Source organism: Bufo gargarizans, chromosome 2 (assembly GCF_014858855.1).
Source record: "Bufo gargarizans isolate SCDJY-AF-19 chromosome 2, ASM1485885v1, whole genome shotgun sequence".
Classification (NCBI taxonomy): domain Eukaryota; kingdom Metazoa; phylum Chordata; class Amphibia; order Anura; family Bufonidae; genus Bufo; species Bufo gargarizans.
This window is the reverse complement of record NC_058081.1, coordinates 456,087,976-456,106,990: the sequence shown is the minus strand read 5'-3', so window position 1 is coordinate 456,106,990 and position 19,015 is coordinate 456,087,976. Positions and strand designations below refer to the sequence as shown.

At 37.9% G+C, this 19,015-nt stretch overlaps 2 protein-coding genes across 2 annotated transcripts; both read left to right on the top strand.

The window, feature by feature from the left end:
* The first annotated feature begins 557 nt into the window (after positions 1-557).
* LOC122926023 (protocadherin gamma-B2-like) lies at positions 558-2,961 on the top strand. Its single transcript, XM_044277414.1, is given in 2 exon segments — positions 558-1,067; positions 1,069-2,961. Coding segments are annotated over 2 exon segments (2,403 nt in total).
* Positions 2,962-12,332: 9,371 nt separating this feature from the next.
* Positions 12,333-14,664, top strand: LOC122926022 (protocadherin gamma-B5-like). The gene is given in 2 exon segments (XM_044277413.1): positions 12,333-14,039; positions 14,041-14,664. Coding segments are annotated over 2 exon segments (2,331 nt in total).
* Positions 14,665-19,015: the final 4,351 nt, after the last annotated feature.

Below are 19,015 nucleotides of genomic sequence, written 5' to 3'. Positions count from 1 at the left end.
AAGTTTATGAAGTCAAAACACAAAGTAAGCTAATATTAAAAGGGTATACCAGTCGTATATACTATAGCAGTTTCTCAATTAGCTTTATGATATCTCTATAAGAAAGCAAAGCAGCCTAGTAAACCAATAATTCTGTATCAGCTTTCATGATGGTTCTGATATCCTTTATGATTTGTTATAAAACTTTTATTTATAATGTCCAACAGGAAAGTGTACTCAATTGTAAAAAAAAATATTGCAGTAAAAGCTAAAATATTTATTTCATAGAGTACAAGTGCTTTTCTACTTATAAATGATTTGACATATATATGTAAGGTGTATTTAGTATTTAGCATTATGCAGTTCTTATATTTGTCCTCATGATGTCAGTGTTGGATAAGATGGTAGACAAGCTGAATATTCTGTGTGTAGAGCTGGTGATACTTACAATAACCAGATACTAGAGTTTTTCAAGAAGGATACCCTCCTCTTTGAATTCATATCATTTTCCTCCTATGATTCAGGATCATACCTTGCTGTTTTCTTTGGATTTTAATGACTTTTCTTCTATAGACATCATGGCATGGCAAGTAATATTTCTATGCTTTACATTGTGTTCTGTGGCTGTTTCTAATCAACTTCACTATTCAATTCTAGAAGAGATGAAGATAAATGCTATAGTTGGGAATTTAGTAATAGATTTGGGATTGAATACTAATGAATTAGAAATAAGAAAATTAAGGATTGTTTCCCATGACAGCAGGAATTATTTCAATGTGAGCCTAGAAAATGGCAACTTATATGTCAGTGACAGGATAGATAGGGAAGAGCTTTGTGGATCAGAGGAGAGCTGCTTTATGGACCTTGAGATTCTGGCTGAGAATCCTGTGAATGTTTATCCTGTCAAGGTGGAAATCCAGGATATAAATGACAATTCACCAACATTTTTTAAGAGTACATTTGAGCTAGGAATAAGTGAGTCTGCTTCCCCAGGTGCACGTTTTATTCTGGGAAATGCACTTGATCCGGATATCGGGATTAATTCTTTACAGAGTTATACTTTGAGCCAAAATCCACATTTCGCTTTGAAAAGAAAAGATTGACAGTGAAGGAAAAAAACATCCAGAGCTGATCTTAGAACAAAATCTAGATCGAGAAAAGCAGCAAAAATATACATTAATTCTGACTGCAACTGATGGAGGGAAACCTCTGAAAACCGGAACTGCTACTATTACAATTGAAGTACAAGATGCCAATGACAATTATCCAGTATTTAGTCAAGATACCTATAGAATACATTTAAATGAAAATTCACCAGTAGATTCCTTTGTTCTTCAGCTTAGTGCTACTGACAAAGATGAAGGATCCAATGCCAAAGTAAGATATTTATTTAGTCATATGTCTGAAAAAGCTAATAATGTATTTAGCTTGGACTCTGAAACTGGTATTATTAAAACAAAAGGGGAACTAGATTATGAAATAACAAGAAGTTATGAGATGACTGTGGAAGCAGCAGATGGTGGAGGCCTTGCGGCCAAATGCACTATATTAATTCAGATAGAGGATGTCAATGATAATGCACCTGAAATAATGCTTGCTTCACTGAAGACACCTATTCCAGAGGATTCTGCACCTGGGACACTTGTTGCGTTAATTCATATTAAAGATTTAGACTCTGGGAAAAATGGTGACGTTACATGCCAAATATCAGAAACCAGTACATTTATATTAATTCCATCATCTAACAATTACTACAAACTTGTGACTGCAAGTTACATGGATAGAGAGAAAAATTCTACTTATAATATCACCATTATAGCTGAGGATGGAGGCATCCCTCAAATGGTTACTAAGAAGGAAATATATATAAATGTTTTTGATATAAACGACAATTGTCCACTTTTCGATAAACCAATCTATATTGCTTATATTCCAGAACATATTCCAGCTGGAACTTCATTGCACACTGTCCATGCCTCAGACCCAGATGATAATGAGAATGCTCAGATAATTTACTCTATAATAGGCTCAACTGTTGACAATATACCAGTCACATCATATATTTCCATTAACTCAATAAGTGGAGTGATCTATGCCCAGAGGTCATTTGACTATGAACAGTTGCGGGAATTTCAGTTCCAGGTGATGGCTAAAGACAGTGGATCTCCTCCTCTAAGCAGTAATGTCACAGTGAGGATATGTATCATTGATAAGAATGATAATGCTCCTAAGATTCTCTACCCATCACCAGACACGGAGGGATCAGCATTATTTGAGTTTATTCCTCATTCAGCTGAGAAAGGTTATCTGGTCACCAAAGTGATTGCAGTGGACGCTGACTCTGGACACAATGCCTGGCTCTCCTATCACTTACTACAAGTTCAAGAACCATCTTTATTCACCATTGGCCAATATACTGGAGAAATCAGGATTGGAAGAGATCTTCCAGATATGGAATCTTTGAGGCAAAAGATTGTGGTTCTGGTAAAAGATAATGGTGTCCCATCTTTGTCATCTACAGTCACAATAAATATGGTTGTAGCAGAAAACTTTCAGCAGGTTTTACCAGAGATAAAGCGCCATCCAAGTAAATCAGAAATTTCTTCTAATGCAACCTTTTACCTTGTAATCGCCATAGCTCTGATTTCCTTATTGTTCATTATAACAGTATTGATAACAGCCATTTTTAAGTGCCAGAAGTCAAGTGTACCACCTTCTTTTGGAACATATAGTAGAAATATGTACCCTCAGTTCACCCTGGGATGTCCTTCTGAGATCAGTGATACAAGTTTACCTTTCCCATTCTCATATGATGTGTGTGTGACTCTGGATTCAAAGCAGAATGAAATTGCTTATCTGAAACCAGTGGAAAATGTCCCTACAGACAATCTTATAGACACTGATGATTCTGCGGTTGTTGGTGATAATGTTTCCACTGAACAAGTTGCACAGGTAAGACATAGTTTTTCACTTAATTCTTAGAACAATAAAAATTATCTTGCTCTGCATCATTTTTTTGTGGAAGATTTAAGATTTTTAGTTATAAAAGTGCTGGCCTATTTGGTGGCACTGTGGCACTGTGGCACTGTGAGAGCACACATAGACTTGTGCTTTTTGCCTATAGTGTGCAAACACAAGCACCACTAATGGATTACAGGGTGTTCATAACCATTGAAATGAGCAATGTATAAAGTAATGGAAAAATGAATCCAGCCAGAAAAGTAAGCAATATGATAAATCACAATATATCAGAAAGTGCCTTGTATTCACATAATAAATACCATTTGCTGAAGTGAGACAACTCTTTTAAGTGTACTATGCTGACCATTAAAATATGTGTGCGCATTTAGCATATCCTTGTATTATATTTACAATCTAGTTACTAGTGTTGAGCGTGAATATTCAAATAGCAAATTTTAATCGCGAACATCGCCACTTCGAGAATTTGTGAATATTTTGAATATAGTGCTATATATTCGTGTTCACGAATAGTGTTGAATACTCTAATCGCGAATTTATCGCAAATATATTACATTTGCCGAATGACTGGAGTTCTCGAATTCTCGAATTTGCAAATTTATGGCGAATGTTCGGCCAAAAATTCGCGAAATATTGCAAATTTGAATATTTCCTCTGCTGCTCATCACTACTAGTTACCTTTTTACCCCGTGGTGTGCTATGTGGTTGCTTTTAATATCTAGTCGATCTGCTTCCATCAGTATAATAGAGTTGTTACCAATTATTTTACTCATACACATAATCTACAAAAAGTCATTATATAGGTAGTGGTGGCCTTGCGGTTCGCGGCGAACGAGCACATGGCGATGTCCGCACGCGCCATATTGTTTTGCATTGCGCCGAACTTTGACCCATGACACATCCATCAGATGGGACAGGACAGCCAATTGTGACGTTTCAGCACATGGACACCCCCCCCAACCCTATAACAGAACCCGATCTGGCAGCCATCTTACATTATGTGTTTTGCCAGTGTAGGGAGAGGTTCCAATTTTGAGCAGGGACAGGCTGTTAGGAATAGAGATGGCCTTACGGTTCGCCTAGCCATCGTTTTGTGCAAACTTTGTGCACTCACGATTCGCTATACATGCGAACATATGGCGACATTCATGCGTGCCATATTCTTTTGCATTGCAACGAACTTTGACCCATGATACATCCATCAGGTGGTACAGGACAGCCAATTGAGACATTTCAGCACATGGACACACCCCTACCCTATGAAATAACTCAATCTGGCAGCCATTTTGCATTCTGTCTTTTGTCCGTGTAGGGAGAGGTTGCTTTATTGAGCAGGGACAGACTGTTAGGGACACCAAACGCTAGCAAATAGGGTCACAAAAGTCCTTTTAAAGACTGGTATAGGTGTGCTAACAATAGGTGTGACATACTGAGGGGTGTGCTATACCTATAATATACTTTCTAACATAGAAATTATAGTGCATTTGTATTGTGCAGCAGTTGTGTGTGGTTCTGCTGCGATACCGCAGCTAGATAGAAGGACAAATGCTATTGGAACAACTAATTGCAACGGGTGTGATATACCTGTTGCCCCCCAAAAAAACAGATTGAGGGGGTGCGATATTCCTGTTTCCACCAAATACTGATTGAGGGGTGTGCTATACCTGCTTCCACAAAACACTGATTGAGGGGTGCGATATACCTGTTTCCGCCAAATACTGATTGTGACCGATAAGCGTGCCCCCTTATTCCCTGCATTGTGCCCTCTTAGCACACCCTGTGCAGTGCCCCTAGTCATTCCCTGTACTGTGTCCTTTTATACCCTTTTATCCGGTCACTGGCAATGTTATCCGGTCACTGTACAGAGGCCTTATCTGGTCTGGTGTATTATACTGTGCCCTGTATTTCCCAGTAGAAAATGATCCTTGGGAAAAACAGTCCTCATCCCTGACCACCAGGACCAGGTAGCACTCTCTCAGTACATGGCAGCCTCCCCTCTCCGCCACGCTGCTCCGCTGTGTACTGGTGCTTATTCTGACACTAGGGCTGGGTTCGCATCCTATTTTTGCCATCCATTTAATGCATACCAAAAATGTATGCGTTAACAGATGCCTCAGACTGATGCAGTACAGTGGTGTCTGTTCACCATACAGTTCCATCTTAGAATTGTTTTTTCGTTAATGTATGCATTCTTTTTTTGTTGGACTCTGCAGAATACAAAAATGTGCTGCACATTTGCATACATCAAACCGAAAATAAAAATATTCAAGGCTCCAGCAGGGCACATTTTTGAAAGTTTCCCTTTAAGTTTTCCCTTTAAGACTATTTGTGCACTCATAGTTTGTATTAGGTGGCTGCAAGTATGACCTGAAGATTTTTCAGGTTCGCCTGCTATTAAATTCAATAGGCGGTTCGTGAACTTTGCTCGTTCGTGAACATTTAGACACGTTTGCGTGATCGCGCTCGCGAATCGTCCAGGCCAATGTTCGTTCATCACTATATATGGGCATTGCGTAAAATATAATAGGGGCATTTATCTTTCAAATTATGTCTCTTCTATAGAGGCACATTGTTGCAAGTTTTCACAAACATCTTTATTTGCACAAATGTCTTTTGACATTTACCCATCAATGCCTGATCTTGACACCTTTCAAAGAAGTCTTTTTTTTTTTTTTTTTAGCAACTGTTGTGATTAGACCTGTTTCCTGGAGCATTTACTATGTGTAACTTCTGTAAATGGCACAGAAAAGTTGCATTTCATTTCCACTCCAGGCAACCCCTTGGCATACTTTCACTAACAGTAGCTAAACCACATTTCACTTAAGCCAACTTCATTATTGCTTTGAGCCATTTGATAAATTAGGCATAGATATACAAACCAAAGACAGGCTTAAAATTTACACAAAAAACATTGCAAATTATAAGTTCCCCAAACATGCCCAGGCTACAAAATTGGTGGAAGATCTTAATAATAAACTTAGAAAATGGAGACTTAAAATGTATAATCTTAGGAAAAGAAAGGCGTAAACTTTAGATATAGTTTGTTATATGTTTTTTATATGGTTCAGGAGAGAAGTGAAGTTCAGGAAATAATTATGAGGACAAAGGGGCTCAACCTGAAGTTGGGGGGGGGGGGATTGGGGAACTGAAGCAATATCAGTAAATATTATTTTACTGAAATAATAGTAGATGCTCAGAAAACGGTTTCATAGATTTGGCTGGAAAATCAAGATAGAGTTAATTTAAACACTCCTGAAATAAACAATACCATATTTCCAAGACCATAAAACACACCAGACCATAAGACAGACATACTGTTTTAGAGGAGGAAAATAAGAAAAAAAAATGTTTTATCAGACCTCAGATCAGACTCCCAATCATCAACAGACCCCCCAATCTTCACAAATATTCATCAGACCTCCAATTTTTTATCAGACCTCAGATCAGATGGCAAATCTTCATCAGACCTCAGATCAGACCCCCAATCATCACCAGCCCCTTTAATCAGACCCCTAGTATTTAGCAAAACCTCAATCATCATTAGACCCCAAATCAGACCCACAATCTTCATAAAACCTCAGATCAGACCCCAGTTTTTATCAGTCCCTCAAATCAGGCCCATAATATTATTCAGATCTCAGATAAGACCTCTAATCTTCATTAGACCTCCAACTTAGACCCTCAATCTTCTTCAAATCTCAAATCAGACTCTTATTCTTCATCAGAGCCTAAAATCAAACCCTCACTCTTCATCAGGTCTCAGATCAGACCCTGAATCTTTATCAAATCCCCAAATTAGACACCAAACTTCATTAGGCCTCAGATAAGACTAAATCAGACCCCTAATCTCCATCAGACCTTAGATCAAACACTCAATCTACATCAGAGTAAAGCCAGCTTCCGCTGTAATCACCTCTCGCCAGTCCTACTGTACTAATGAGTGCATTCATAATTTAAGCACTCATTAATATTTGTATCCAAAGGAAATATTAACACTTTTGCTACCAGTGCTGTAAATGTTTCAAACAACAGAGACCAGTGGCTAATGGCTACGACTGGCAACAATGCCAATTGTGGTCATTAAAGCCTTTAGATGCCTTGATCCTACTTCAGGCTTCTTACTGACAACCTCTGCAGCCAAAGAGGATGCCAATAATTGAATTCAATAAGTTGGGTCTCTCTGAAGAGACCGAGAGTATTGAAGCTTCAATTATAATTTTGGCCCGCAGCAGCATAAGCAATTCTATTACCAATATGGATATATAATAAATATAATGGTGCAGAATAAAAAAAATAATAGTCTTGTAGCCTCAAACACAAGCTACAAAACCATACAAAAGTAAAAAAAAGTAAAAATATATACAAAAATTTAAACATCAAAAAAATTAAATCACTCCCTTTCCATAGATTAAAAAAATGAATACATAAGTAACAAAATATATAAACATCATGGACATCACCATATCCAAAAAGGCCCATACTATAAAACTATAAAAATATTTTTCCAATACGGTAAATGGCGTAACAGAAAAGGTCAAAATGGCCGATTTGCAATTTTCTTATTGTTTCTCAAAAAGTCACACACACTCCAATAAAATCTAAAGATTATTTTGCAAAAAATGAGCCCACAAACAGCTCAGTGGATATAAGAATAAAAAAGTTATGGGGGGTCGGAATATGGTGATATAGATTTTTTTTTCTAACTTTTCATTTATTTTTACACTATTTAGACATAAAAAACATGTACATATGTGGTATCATTATAATCGTGACCCAGAGAATGAAGAGCATGGGTCAGTTTTGCCACAAAGGGTGAAGGAATTGTGTTTTTTTTTTCAATTTCACCTCATTTGGAATATATTTCCAGCTTCCCGCTACATTGTATGCTATATTAAAATAAAATGTCATTAGAAAGTACAACTTGTCCCACAAAAAATAAGACCTCATACTGCTATATGAACAAAAAAATAAAAAAGTTATGGAAATCACAAAAACAAAAAAACCTCTGGGTTTTCTGCCATTATACTTAAATGTTTTAACTCTCTTCAAAATGATATCCCGTTGTGAGGATTCAGTGCTTAAATTGAAAACTGCAATATTTCAAGATTTTTTAACCATATAGATTTACAAAAAAACAACTTGATTTAAGCAAATGTTGATTTTCTCATGATAGTTTTGAAGCATACCAGAAATCCACCAAAGTTAAAATATTTTGATATATTTTAAACTATACAGTCCTATTTTATGCTGAAAACAGATCATTTGAATTGATAATGGTGGAATTTAATAATTTACATTTATCTGTGATTATTACTATTTTATTATTATATAACCCCCCACCAGGCTTGGATAAGCGGGGGGTGGGACAGTCACTGCCTTTGATTAACCCTTTCTTGACCCTGTGTTTGTACCCCCTGATGAATCCAAATGCTGGGGGAAAATGCATTGGGGTAACAGGGTACTATTTGGCTTTTAGGGCATTTTTTTAGGATTATATAGGGCAGGTACGGGGATGGAGGATCCTCACCTTTAGGAGATGCCTCCGGGCTGAGGATTATCTAGGACCATTGTAGGGAAAGAATCTTTCCTCCCATGGTTCCTCCCATGGTTATATCCTCACTCAATTTCTTCAGTTAGATTATTTAGCTTGTTGGGACGCAGGTATATCTACCTTATTTTTTGTTTTTCTGATTTCATATTTTATTATTATGCAATTACAATCTTGCTCTCTCTTACTTGTTCAAAAATATAAAAGAAGTTAAGAAGCCATGGAAATTATCCCTTTATAGAACATTTTATTCATATAACTAAAGTATATGCAGTTTTCTTTCTATTGTATGACTCAGGATATAGCCTAAACATTAAAAATGAAAATATTTTGAAGATTGAATCAATTATATCTCCAGAGTTGAAATAGTTGAGTTGGAATGTAGTTTGAATTCTGAAGAAAAATTATCATGAAATTGAAATTGTGATTTTTCCCAGATAATTTTCAATCCTGAAAAATATCCAAACTTAATTATTATACTCATTACTTTACTAAGTTCCACCTCATTATTCCCCAAAAACAACAAAATATCATCAGTGTACAATGTTATTTTTTCATTAATACTCATTATTATTATTACCGTATTAAAAACCTTTAACCCCTTCCCGACCTTTGATGTAATGTTACGTCATGGGAACCACTGAGTTCCCGCAATTTGATGTAATAGTAGGTCATAGTGATCGCGCGGGCACCGGAGCGGTGCGCGCGCAATGACTGCAGGGACCCGGCAGTCCATGGTAGCCAGGCCCTTGCTGTATCCGCCGGCATCGCTTTAAAAGCCGATGCCGGCAGATTAACCCCTTATATGCCGCGGTCCGTGCTGACCGTGACATAGAAGAAGTTTGTGTCAGGTGAACGATCGCATTAAGTCCCATCGCTGCTGTGGCGGGAACCCGATGCGACACAAGGCAGCCCGATGTCGTGCAGAGGCTGCCCAATGCCTTGCAAGGCATCGGGAACTGCCTTCTATGGGAGCTGAGGAGATCCAGCCTCAGACTGGGTCTCCTAGGCAACCTGCTAGTATATGACTCAGTTTCATACACTAACAGGCAATGCATTACAATACAGATGTATTAGAATGCATTGCAGAGGGGATCAGACCCCCAAAAGTGAATGTCATAAATAAAGTAAAGTTAAAAAAGTTAAAAAAAAGTGTTTTTAATAAAATTAATAAAGTAATAAAATTAATCAAGTAAAAAAGAAAAAAAAGCCCCTTTCCCCTTATTTTATAATATAAAACTGAAAAAAAAAAAAATCCACACATATTAGGTATTGCTGCGTCTGTATTGACCGGCTCTATAAATATATCACATGATCCACCCTGTCCGATAAACACCATAAAAAATAAAAACCAAACCAAAAAAGCCATTTTTGTCACCTTACATCACTAAAAGTGCAACACCAAGCGATCATAAAGGCGTATGCCCCCCAATATGGTATCAATAAAACCTGTCACCTTATCCCTGCAAAAAATTAGCCCCTACCTAAGACAATCGCCCAAAAAAAAAAAAAAAACTATAGCTCTCAGAACATGGAGACACTAAAACATCATTTTTTTTGTTTCAAAACTGCTATTATTGTGCTAAAGTGAAATACATAAAAAATAATACATATTAGGTATCGCCAGGTCCGTAACAACCAGCTCTATAAAAATATTACATGACCTAACCACTCAGATGAATACCAGTTATAAAAAAAACTCACAAAAATTGGAACAGCAAGTGATCAAAGAGGCGTATCAGACCGTCACCTCATCCTGCAAAAACTGCGGTTATTATTATTTGTCGGACCTCTAATTATTGGTGTAGAGGTCCTAAGAAAAATTGGGTCAGTGGACCTTTAGGTTTAGTACTCTGATGTGACTTTGACCTTTATACTTAAACAGGGAGTCCAGAAGGAGTCAGGTAGTGCCTTAAAAGCTATAGGTGCTGTGATGGACTATCTGGGAAGGTGTCCAGCTGAGGGGGGGAGACGGTCAGCAAAGGGTGCTTCGGTGTTCAAGCAAGCTGCAGTTACTAACTGAGGCGAGGATTGTCTTGATGCAGGAATACTGTGCTGATTTATGTGTGGGCACGACAGCAGGTTGTGGGTCTCGACTACCTCCGTGGTGTTCGCACCGTCCAGAGAAGGCTCACGACATCTGGTAGGCCTGCACCTCTCTCTTCCCCCAAACCATCTAGAATCTGCTGCACCTCGGTCTTCTGTGTCAGTTTGGAGGACCGTCCATATCGAGTCGAGCTCCTGCAGGTGAGATCTGTTATGTAATCCGGCGTCCGCCTTCACTCTAGTCCCCGGTTTCTTCTGCTGCGTAAGCCCGAACTGTATCTCCGGCTTTGTTCGGTCTAGCCGGCTGAAAGTTGGCTATCCGGGAAGCATTCTGCTTTTTCTATAAGCCAGGGATGATATTATGTGGATCCCAGCTCACCGAGGAGTCAGATGGCAGTGGATAATGTTTTTTGGTTCGGAGCAATGGAGTTGTCTGACCTCTCAGCTCCACTACCAGACACGCCCCCCAGGAAGCTGTTAGTTTCAAGGGGTTAAATGATAGCGTGCACCCTGTTATAATAATAATAATAATAGTAATAATAATAATAAAAACTAAGTCTCCTATATTCCCCCTCCTAGCTCTCAAGCAAGATCTCTACTTTGCCACTGCTTCCTTTCAAAAAGCCTCCTCTCCTCTCTTACAATCGACCCCTGTCAATGCACTTATCTCACTATGTCTCCTCTGCGCTCTCTCACAGACCTGGGAGACCTGCTCCTGCCATTTCCTTTTCAGAGAGGTGTACTCCGTGAGGGCATCAATTTAGAAAAGCTGCTGGGCTGTAGAGGCACTTGGCTATTAAACTGCTGGGCTGCGGGATGCCATTGCTGAAATGTTAAACTGCTACAGGAACTGGACGGGAAGCAGCAGCCTGACTCAAAGCATCCTCACTGTCCGCAGCTCCTGGTGTCTCCACATTGCTCACGAGACCATGCGGAGGACAACAAAGCAAAGGGGAGGAGGGCGGGGCCCAGCGTCCTACGTCAGATGCTACATGCGCCTGAGCCAAGCTAAAACTTCAATATAACTAAAACATTATTTATTTGATGTTCTACTACAGTATATTTTCTCTGTGCTACAGTACAAGTAAAATGTATCATATGATATCTAAAAGTTATTTTAAATTCCATATAGTTAAGCACATATAAAATTGAGATTATAATGAGATTCAATTCTTTATATTTTGGATAATATATTTGTCTGCACCATGACATGTTTTAAGTCTTTCTCTAGTACTGTGACAAATTTTTCATATTCCATTCCATATAACGTTTCAAGATTTGTATTATAGATGACAGCAATCAAAGCAAAGACCCAATTATATGTTGATTTGACTACTAACCCAAAGCAACACATAGATTAACACTTATACACTGGATTTTAAATTATTTTTAAAAAATAAACTCATTATCACAAATATTTTCAGATGGACTGCTAATTTTTATAAACCTATAAATTATTGACTATAAATATTTAGCAGATATAGTAATATTTCTTGCAAAGTTTATTTGTAGTACCTAAATGAATCCGCATGATGGTGCTGTTGCCTAACTCTTCAGAAAAACTATCTGAACAGCATGTGGAGCTAGAGATCATTTTTAATGCACAGACACTGCAGATCTGAACAAGAACAGATTTATTTATTTCCTTAGTGTTTTGGATAATAGATTTAGTTTAGCGTTTTATTTGTATTATTTGAAAAAAAGCTGCAAGGATCTGACTTTTTACTACACACAGGACATGGCATGGCAAGTACTATGTTTCTACTTTTCTTTCTTTTCTATGACTGCTTCTAATCATTTCCACTACTCAATTCTAGAGGAGCTGAAGCTGAATTCTGTTGTTGGGAATGTTGCAGAAGATTTAAGATTGAACAGCAGCAATCTCAAAATGAGAAAATTAAGGATAGTTTCTCATCACAACAGAAATTATTTCAATATTAGCATAGAAAATGGCAATTTATATGTCAGTGACAGTATAGACAGGGAGCAGATCTGTGGGTCAGAGCAGAACTGCATTCTGGATCTTGAAATTTTGGCAGAAAATCCAGTAAATGTTTTCCCTTTAAAAATTGAGATCCAGGATATCAATGATAACCCACCAAATTTTTCTAAGGATATCTTTACTGTGAGAATAAGCGAATCTGCATTGCCTGGGGCACGATTTGTTTTGGGGAATGCACGAGATCCAGATTTAGGATCTAATTCTCTGCAGAGTTACAATCTTACTCCCAATCCATATTTTTCATTGGTAGAAAAGTCACAAAAAGAATATCCAGAACTCTCTTTGGTTCAGTCAGTAGATCGTGAAATACAGCAAACATATGAATTGACATTAACTGCCTTTGATGGAGGAAAACCCTTAAGATCTGGAACTGCGGTAGTCAGAATTCTGGTTCAGGATGCTAATGACAATTATCCTGTGTTTAGTCCAAATCTTTATAAGGTGAGCTTAGATGAAAACCTACCAATTGGTTATATAGCGTTGCATTTGAATGCAACTGATAAAGATGAAGGATCCAATGCAGAAATCATTTATTCATTTAGTCATATTCCTGAAAATGCACAGCAAGTTTTTACCATGGATTCTAAAACTGGGGTCATCCAGACAAAAGGAGAACTAGACTATGAAACAACACAGACTTATGAGATGACTGTAGAAGCTGCTGATGGGGGAGGCCTAGTTGCGCAAAGTTCTGTCTTAATACAAATTATGGATGTTAATGACAATGCCCCAGAGATAACAATTGCATCACTATCAATACCAATACCAGAGGATTCTACACCTGGGACCCTTGTGGCTTTGATAAATGTGAAGGATTTGGATTCTGGAAAATATGGAGAAGTCAACTGCCAAATAACAGATATAAAGGCACTTAAATTAGTTCCATCATCCAATAATTATTACAAGCTTATAACTGTTGGCCCACTTGACAGAGAAACAACCCCAGCATATAACATCACAATCATAGCAGAAGATGAAGGCTCTCCTCCAATGTTAACTAAGAAAACAATTCATATTACCATCTCAGATGTGAATGACAATGCACCAGTTTTTGGAAAACCCCTTTATATTAACTATATTGCCGAACATACCCCAGCAGGTGCATTAATGCATGATGTCCATGCATCTGACCTGGATGAAAACGAAAATGCTATAGTCACTTATTCTATCATTAACAGAAATATTGATGACATTCCAGTCTCATCATATGTATCCATAAACTCAATGACTGGAGTTCTCTATGCCCAGAGATCTTTTGACTTTGAGCAGTTACGGGAATTTCAGTTCCAGATAATGGCTAAAGACCATGGATCTCCACCTCTAAGTAATAATGTCACAGTGAAGATATGTATCATTGATAAGAATGATAATGCTCCTAAGATTCTCTTCCCATCACCAGACACTGAGGGGTCAGCGTTATTTGAGTTTATTCCTCACTCTGCTGAGAAAGGTTATCTAGTCACCAAAGTAATTGCAGTGGATGCCTGACTCTGGACACAATGCCTGGCTCTCCTATCACTTACTACAAGTTCCTGAACCTTCTTTATTCACCATTGGCCAGTATACAGGTGAAATCAAAATTGGAAGAGATCTTCCAGATACAGAATCTTTGAGACAAAAACTGGTAGTTCTGGTGAAGGATAATGGAATTCCATCTCTGTCATCAACAGTTACTTTGAACTTGGTTATGGCTGAGAATTTTCAACAAGTTGTGCCAGAGATAATACGCCAACCCAATAACTCAACCTCTTCTAATGCAACATTCTACCTCGTAATAGCTATCGCACTTATCTCACTTTTGTTCATTATGACAGTGCTGATCACAGTCATTGCTAAATGCAGACAGACTCATAGTCCAACATCATTTGAAGCTTTTAATAGAAATGTATACCCTCAGTTCACCCTAGGATACCCTTCTGAGATCAGTGATACAAGTTTACCTTTCCCATTCTCATATGATGTGTGTGTCACTCTGGACTCAAAGCAGAATGAAATTGCTTATCTGAAGCCAGTGCAGAATGTCCCTACAGAGAACCTTATAGACACTGAGGATGTCGCTCCTACAATTGATTCTGGCAAGTCATCTACATGCAACATTGTCCAGGTATGAAGCAATTAATTAAAATATATTGAAAACTATATAACTTCACTTCTAGTATCTAAACTGCAGTTCCTTATATTGTTTTATGATGTCATACAATTTCCCATATATTTCTTCTTAAAATCGCTTTATTTTTATATTTATTGAAATAAGTATGAATATTGTAATAGCAGTTACAACTCACCAATCCTAGGAATAACACTAACATATATAGCTATGTGTAAATACATGGTTGACAATGTTAACACACATCCTATTTAAAAAAAAACAGAAAACTGTACTGTTAGGTTTGTTGTTCTTTTTAAAATTAAAATAGTTCCAAAACTTGTACTTCATTGGGGGCAGAGGGTGTTTAAACACACATGGTGTTAATGTAAAAAACAACAACAAAAAAACAAAACAGTAGCTTGTTCTGAACAAGCATAAAAAAATGATGCCCTAAAGTGGGCAGATACCTACTCATATTTATATATAAATGGTAGTTTCAGAAGAAACAGTGGCTTGTCTACAAAAATGATGTCTTAAAAGTAGAGATAAGAGAATCGAATCACACAAAGTGGAATTCGATCCGAATTTCAGGATAAATTTGATTTGCCTCAAAGCCAAATTTCCTTGTGCTTTGTGTTAACGAATCGATTTAACCTGAAATAGTAAAAAAAAAATAATAATAATTATACTTAGCTCCTCCATTTGCTCGCAACGAGCCGCCAGCCACCATCTTGATTGAAAATTTTGTCTGAAATCCTGAGATTTCGCTCCAGATCTTCAATCAAGATTTTTTTGTGAAATTCGGCGAAGCAGCCGAATCTAACTTTTCATTAATTTGCTTATCTCTACTTAAAATCTGCACAGTCTGACTGTGGCAGCACTAATTAGACAGGATCAGATTGTGTATGGACACCTCCCAACACTGGTAACACCCAGTTACAGATTTATTAATAAACCTATGGCAGTTATTACTTTTGAGCAAATCGAGATTCGTAGCAAAGATCCGAAGTCAATTTGCTCCAAACTTTGTTTGAATGCTGTACGGAGATTCATCTCTATACCGTATTCAAATGACTTCGGATTCCTGTTTTAAAATGGTTTTCAAGTTTAAAAATGGTTTTCAAGTATTGCAAATGTATAGATTTAGCAAACTTGATACTTATATTACTTATATTAAATAGATTATTGTAGTAAACTTTAAAGGGATATTCCTATCTGGACATTTATGGCATACTGAATAAACCATTAATGTCCTTTAGTCATGAATAACTCAACTAATTTTGGAAGTCCCGGTGAATGGAAGGGTGGCTTTACAATTGCAATGTGCTTTCTATTTACCAATATGAAATTTCCGAAAATAACTATATGGAATTTCTGAAAAAAATAGCCAAGTGTACTCACTTAGCTATAATTGGAAGTATCATAGTGGTGAATGGAAATTATGCTTACTCGGTGCAGCATAGGCTTCTTGCATATTAGGGCCTCATTTTTGAACTTATGGTGGGTTTTAAAGAAGCAACCGGCACCTATCATACATTTATTGCATATACAATGGATATGCCATAAATTTCCAGATGGGAAAACCCCTTTTGATTGAAACTATATACAATAAAAGCCATTGAGTAGTAGTATGGGTATACCGTATTTGTCAAACTCAAAAATGACAGGTACCATGCCCCCTTTTCAGTCTGTGACACCTGTTCCCAGTGTTTTATGTGCACCAAATCAGCCATTCTCTTACAGATTATAACAGTAATATAACACAATTTTAACATGTTTAAAAATAAAATGGTAATAAGATTATATCAGCAGGTCACATTCTTTTATTTACAATAGCTAATTCATGCTTCTATCTAAATATCTGTTCTTGCATTTAATTTTAGGTTTTTCATTTGACGAAAGTAGAACTTCACATGTTTAGAATAGCTGAGTTCTCCAAGATTTGTCAATAGTCCACAGATAAGACAATTGTTTACTGTGTAAACAGAGCATGGGCAGGTCCTAAAATAGCTAGGATACAGTATGTGCAGCTGTTCAGAGCCACAGCCGGTCAGATGACTTTCTGTGATTTTCACAGAATCAGCCATTCTCTTACAGTTTATAAATATAATTTAACAAAGTTTTAACATTTAAAACTAAAATCATAAATGATATCAAGCTTATATTAAGCTTAAAATCAATACATAAAGCGTCAGCATCCTTACGCATAGATATTATATATTATTAAATACAGACTTATAAAATGTACCAGGAAAAATAGTTTAAGTGGCACTACACACTGATTTCCTCTATACTACTCCCATATGGGTGTGCTGGTGGTCACTCAATTGGCAACACAAATGCATAGATTCACAACCTGGCGGTGCTCCACTGTATGGACTGTTATAGAAAACAATAGTATGCGGCTTTGAGGAAAAGCAAAAAAATCCAGTGGCACTCACCATGAGTTGTAGTTCTCCTTTATTATTGATTCCACAGTTGAAGTGAATTTTAAAAGAACACAGACGGCAGCGGGTGGACAACGTGCTTGCAGTGCAAAGGAATTGCATCGACGGCCGTTTTGCGTGTACATCGCTTCCTCAGGCCAGCATATCAGCGGCAAAAAGATTCCTGCTTACATACCTATGCGCACGCCCCTTGTCTGACATCACTGGATGGCGCTCAGACGCGGCGTTCACCTGTGAGGTCAGACTGGGGTGAAAGGTGTGCTCACCATACAGAGACTGTCCGCATTTTCTTAAAACCAAAAAACAGAAACACATATAAAGAAACACAGACCAAAACCATTATACAGAAACACTCCCATATCTATTTTTTCATTCAATCCCAAGGGACCCATGGCATCGGTGGGCAATATCCACCTGCTTTCTCTTCTAAGTAGCTCCTGATGCCTGTCTCCGCCCTGGGGCGGGTTCTTGACGATCTCAATACCTGCAAACCTGAGTACTTCACTTCTTCCCCCATGATCATGTTTTACATGATGTATGAGGCGCGGATAGCCCTTCTCAGAGGTGAGAGAGGCAAAATGTTCTTTTATTCTCTCATTGAGACTCCTTATTGTTTTACCGATATAGAACCTGCCGCATGTGCACAGTATGAGGTAGACTACAAATCTACTTCTACAGGTGATCAGGGTGTCCACCGTATGTTGTAGACCCCCGAATATCAAAGTTTCCCACTGTGGATTAAACCTGCAGCAGGGGCAATTTCCAAAACGGCGGTTTCCCATGGGACGCCATCCCCGCAACCAGGTTTCAGTTTTTTTCTCTAGAAAACGGCTACGAACGAATCTGTCCTTTAGCATATGGCTCTTCCTAAATGTTACTATAGAACGAGTGCCTCTGATGTCCCAAAGACTCTCGTCATTCTCTAACAACTCTCAATTATCCTTTATGGTTTTCTTTATTTGATCAGCTAGAGGACTAAACTTAAAGCAAACCACAAGGATTTTTATTCTTCTGTGTTGTTATCTTTTCAGCCTGTTCTATTTTCAATTTCTTTCTAAAGTTTAGATAAGTGATCTCATAATTGCGTCGTTCAATAGACTACTAGGGTACCCTCTGGATAATAAGCAATTTCTCAAATCCATAGCCTACTTCCTGTAATATTCATCACTTTTGTTGATGCGTCTCAACCTGACAAATTGTCCATAAGGGACTGCTTTTTTCACACTTAGCGGATGGTAACTGGAGTAATGTAACAGCGAGTTGGTGGCTGTGGGTTTGCAATATCCCTCAGTCACCAACTCGCTATCCCTAGCAGATATGAGTACATCTAAAAATTCAAGCTGCAGGCCTCCAAACTTCTATGTAAACACCATATTCATATCATTCGTCTGGTTGAGATGCTCAACAAACTGTTTAAAGGTATTTTCCGTATCCGATCATGTTATGAATATGTCATCTACAAATCTGTGGTATGTTTGTATGTACGAGAGGAAGGGGTTTGTGACTGAATAGATGTATTTGTCCTTGAACCTAGCGAGATACAGATTTGCGAAAGTACATGCGACTGGCTGTGCCAAATTTTTGCCTGTACCACGCATCCCCAAACATGAAGGCATTATGTTTAAGAACTAGGCTAAGGGCATCACTGATGAAATCCCTAAAAGCCTCAACTTTTGTCTGTGTTACCCAGAACCTCTATAGCGGCTTATATGCCTTCATCCTGCGGGATGCACGTGTACAGGCTTTCAATGTCAAGGGACACTAGTCGAAAATTCCCCTGCCACTGCACGGACTGCAGTGCCACAAGTAAATCGGCAGTGTTCCTCAAATAAGACGGTGCATGCCGCACCATGGGTCTGAGCTGCCAGTCGAGGTACTTTGACAGTGGTTTAGTCACTGACTCAATCTCTGAGACAATAGGTCAG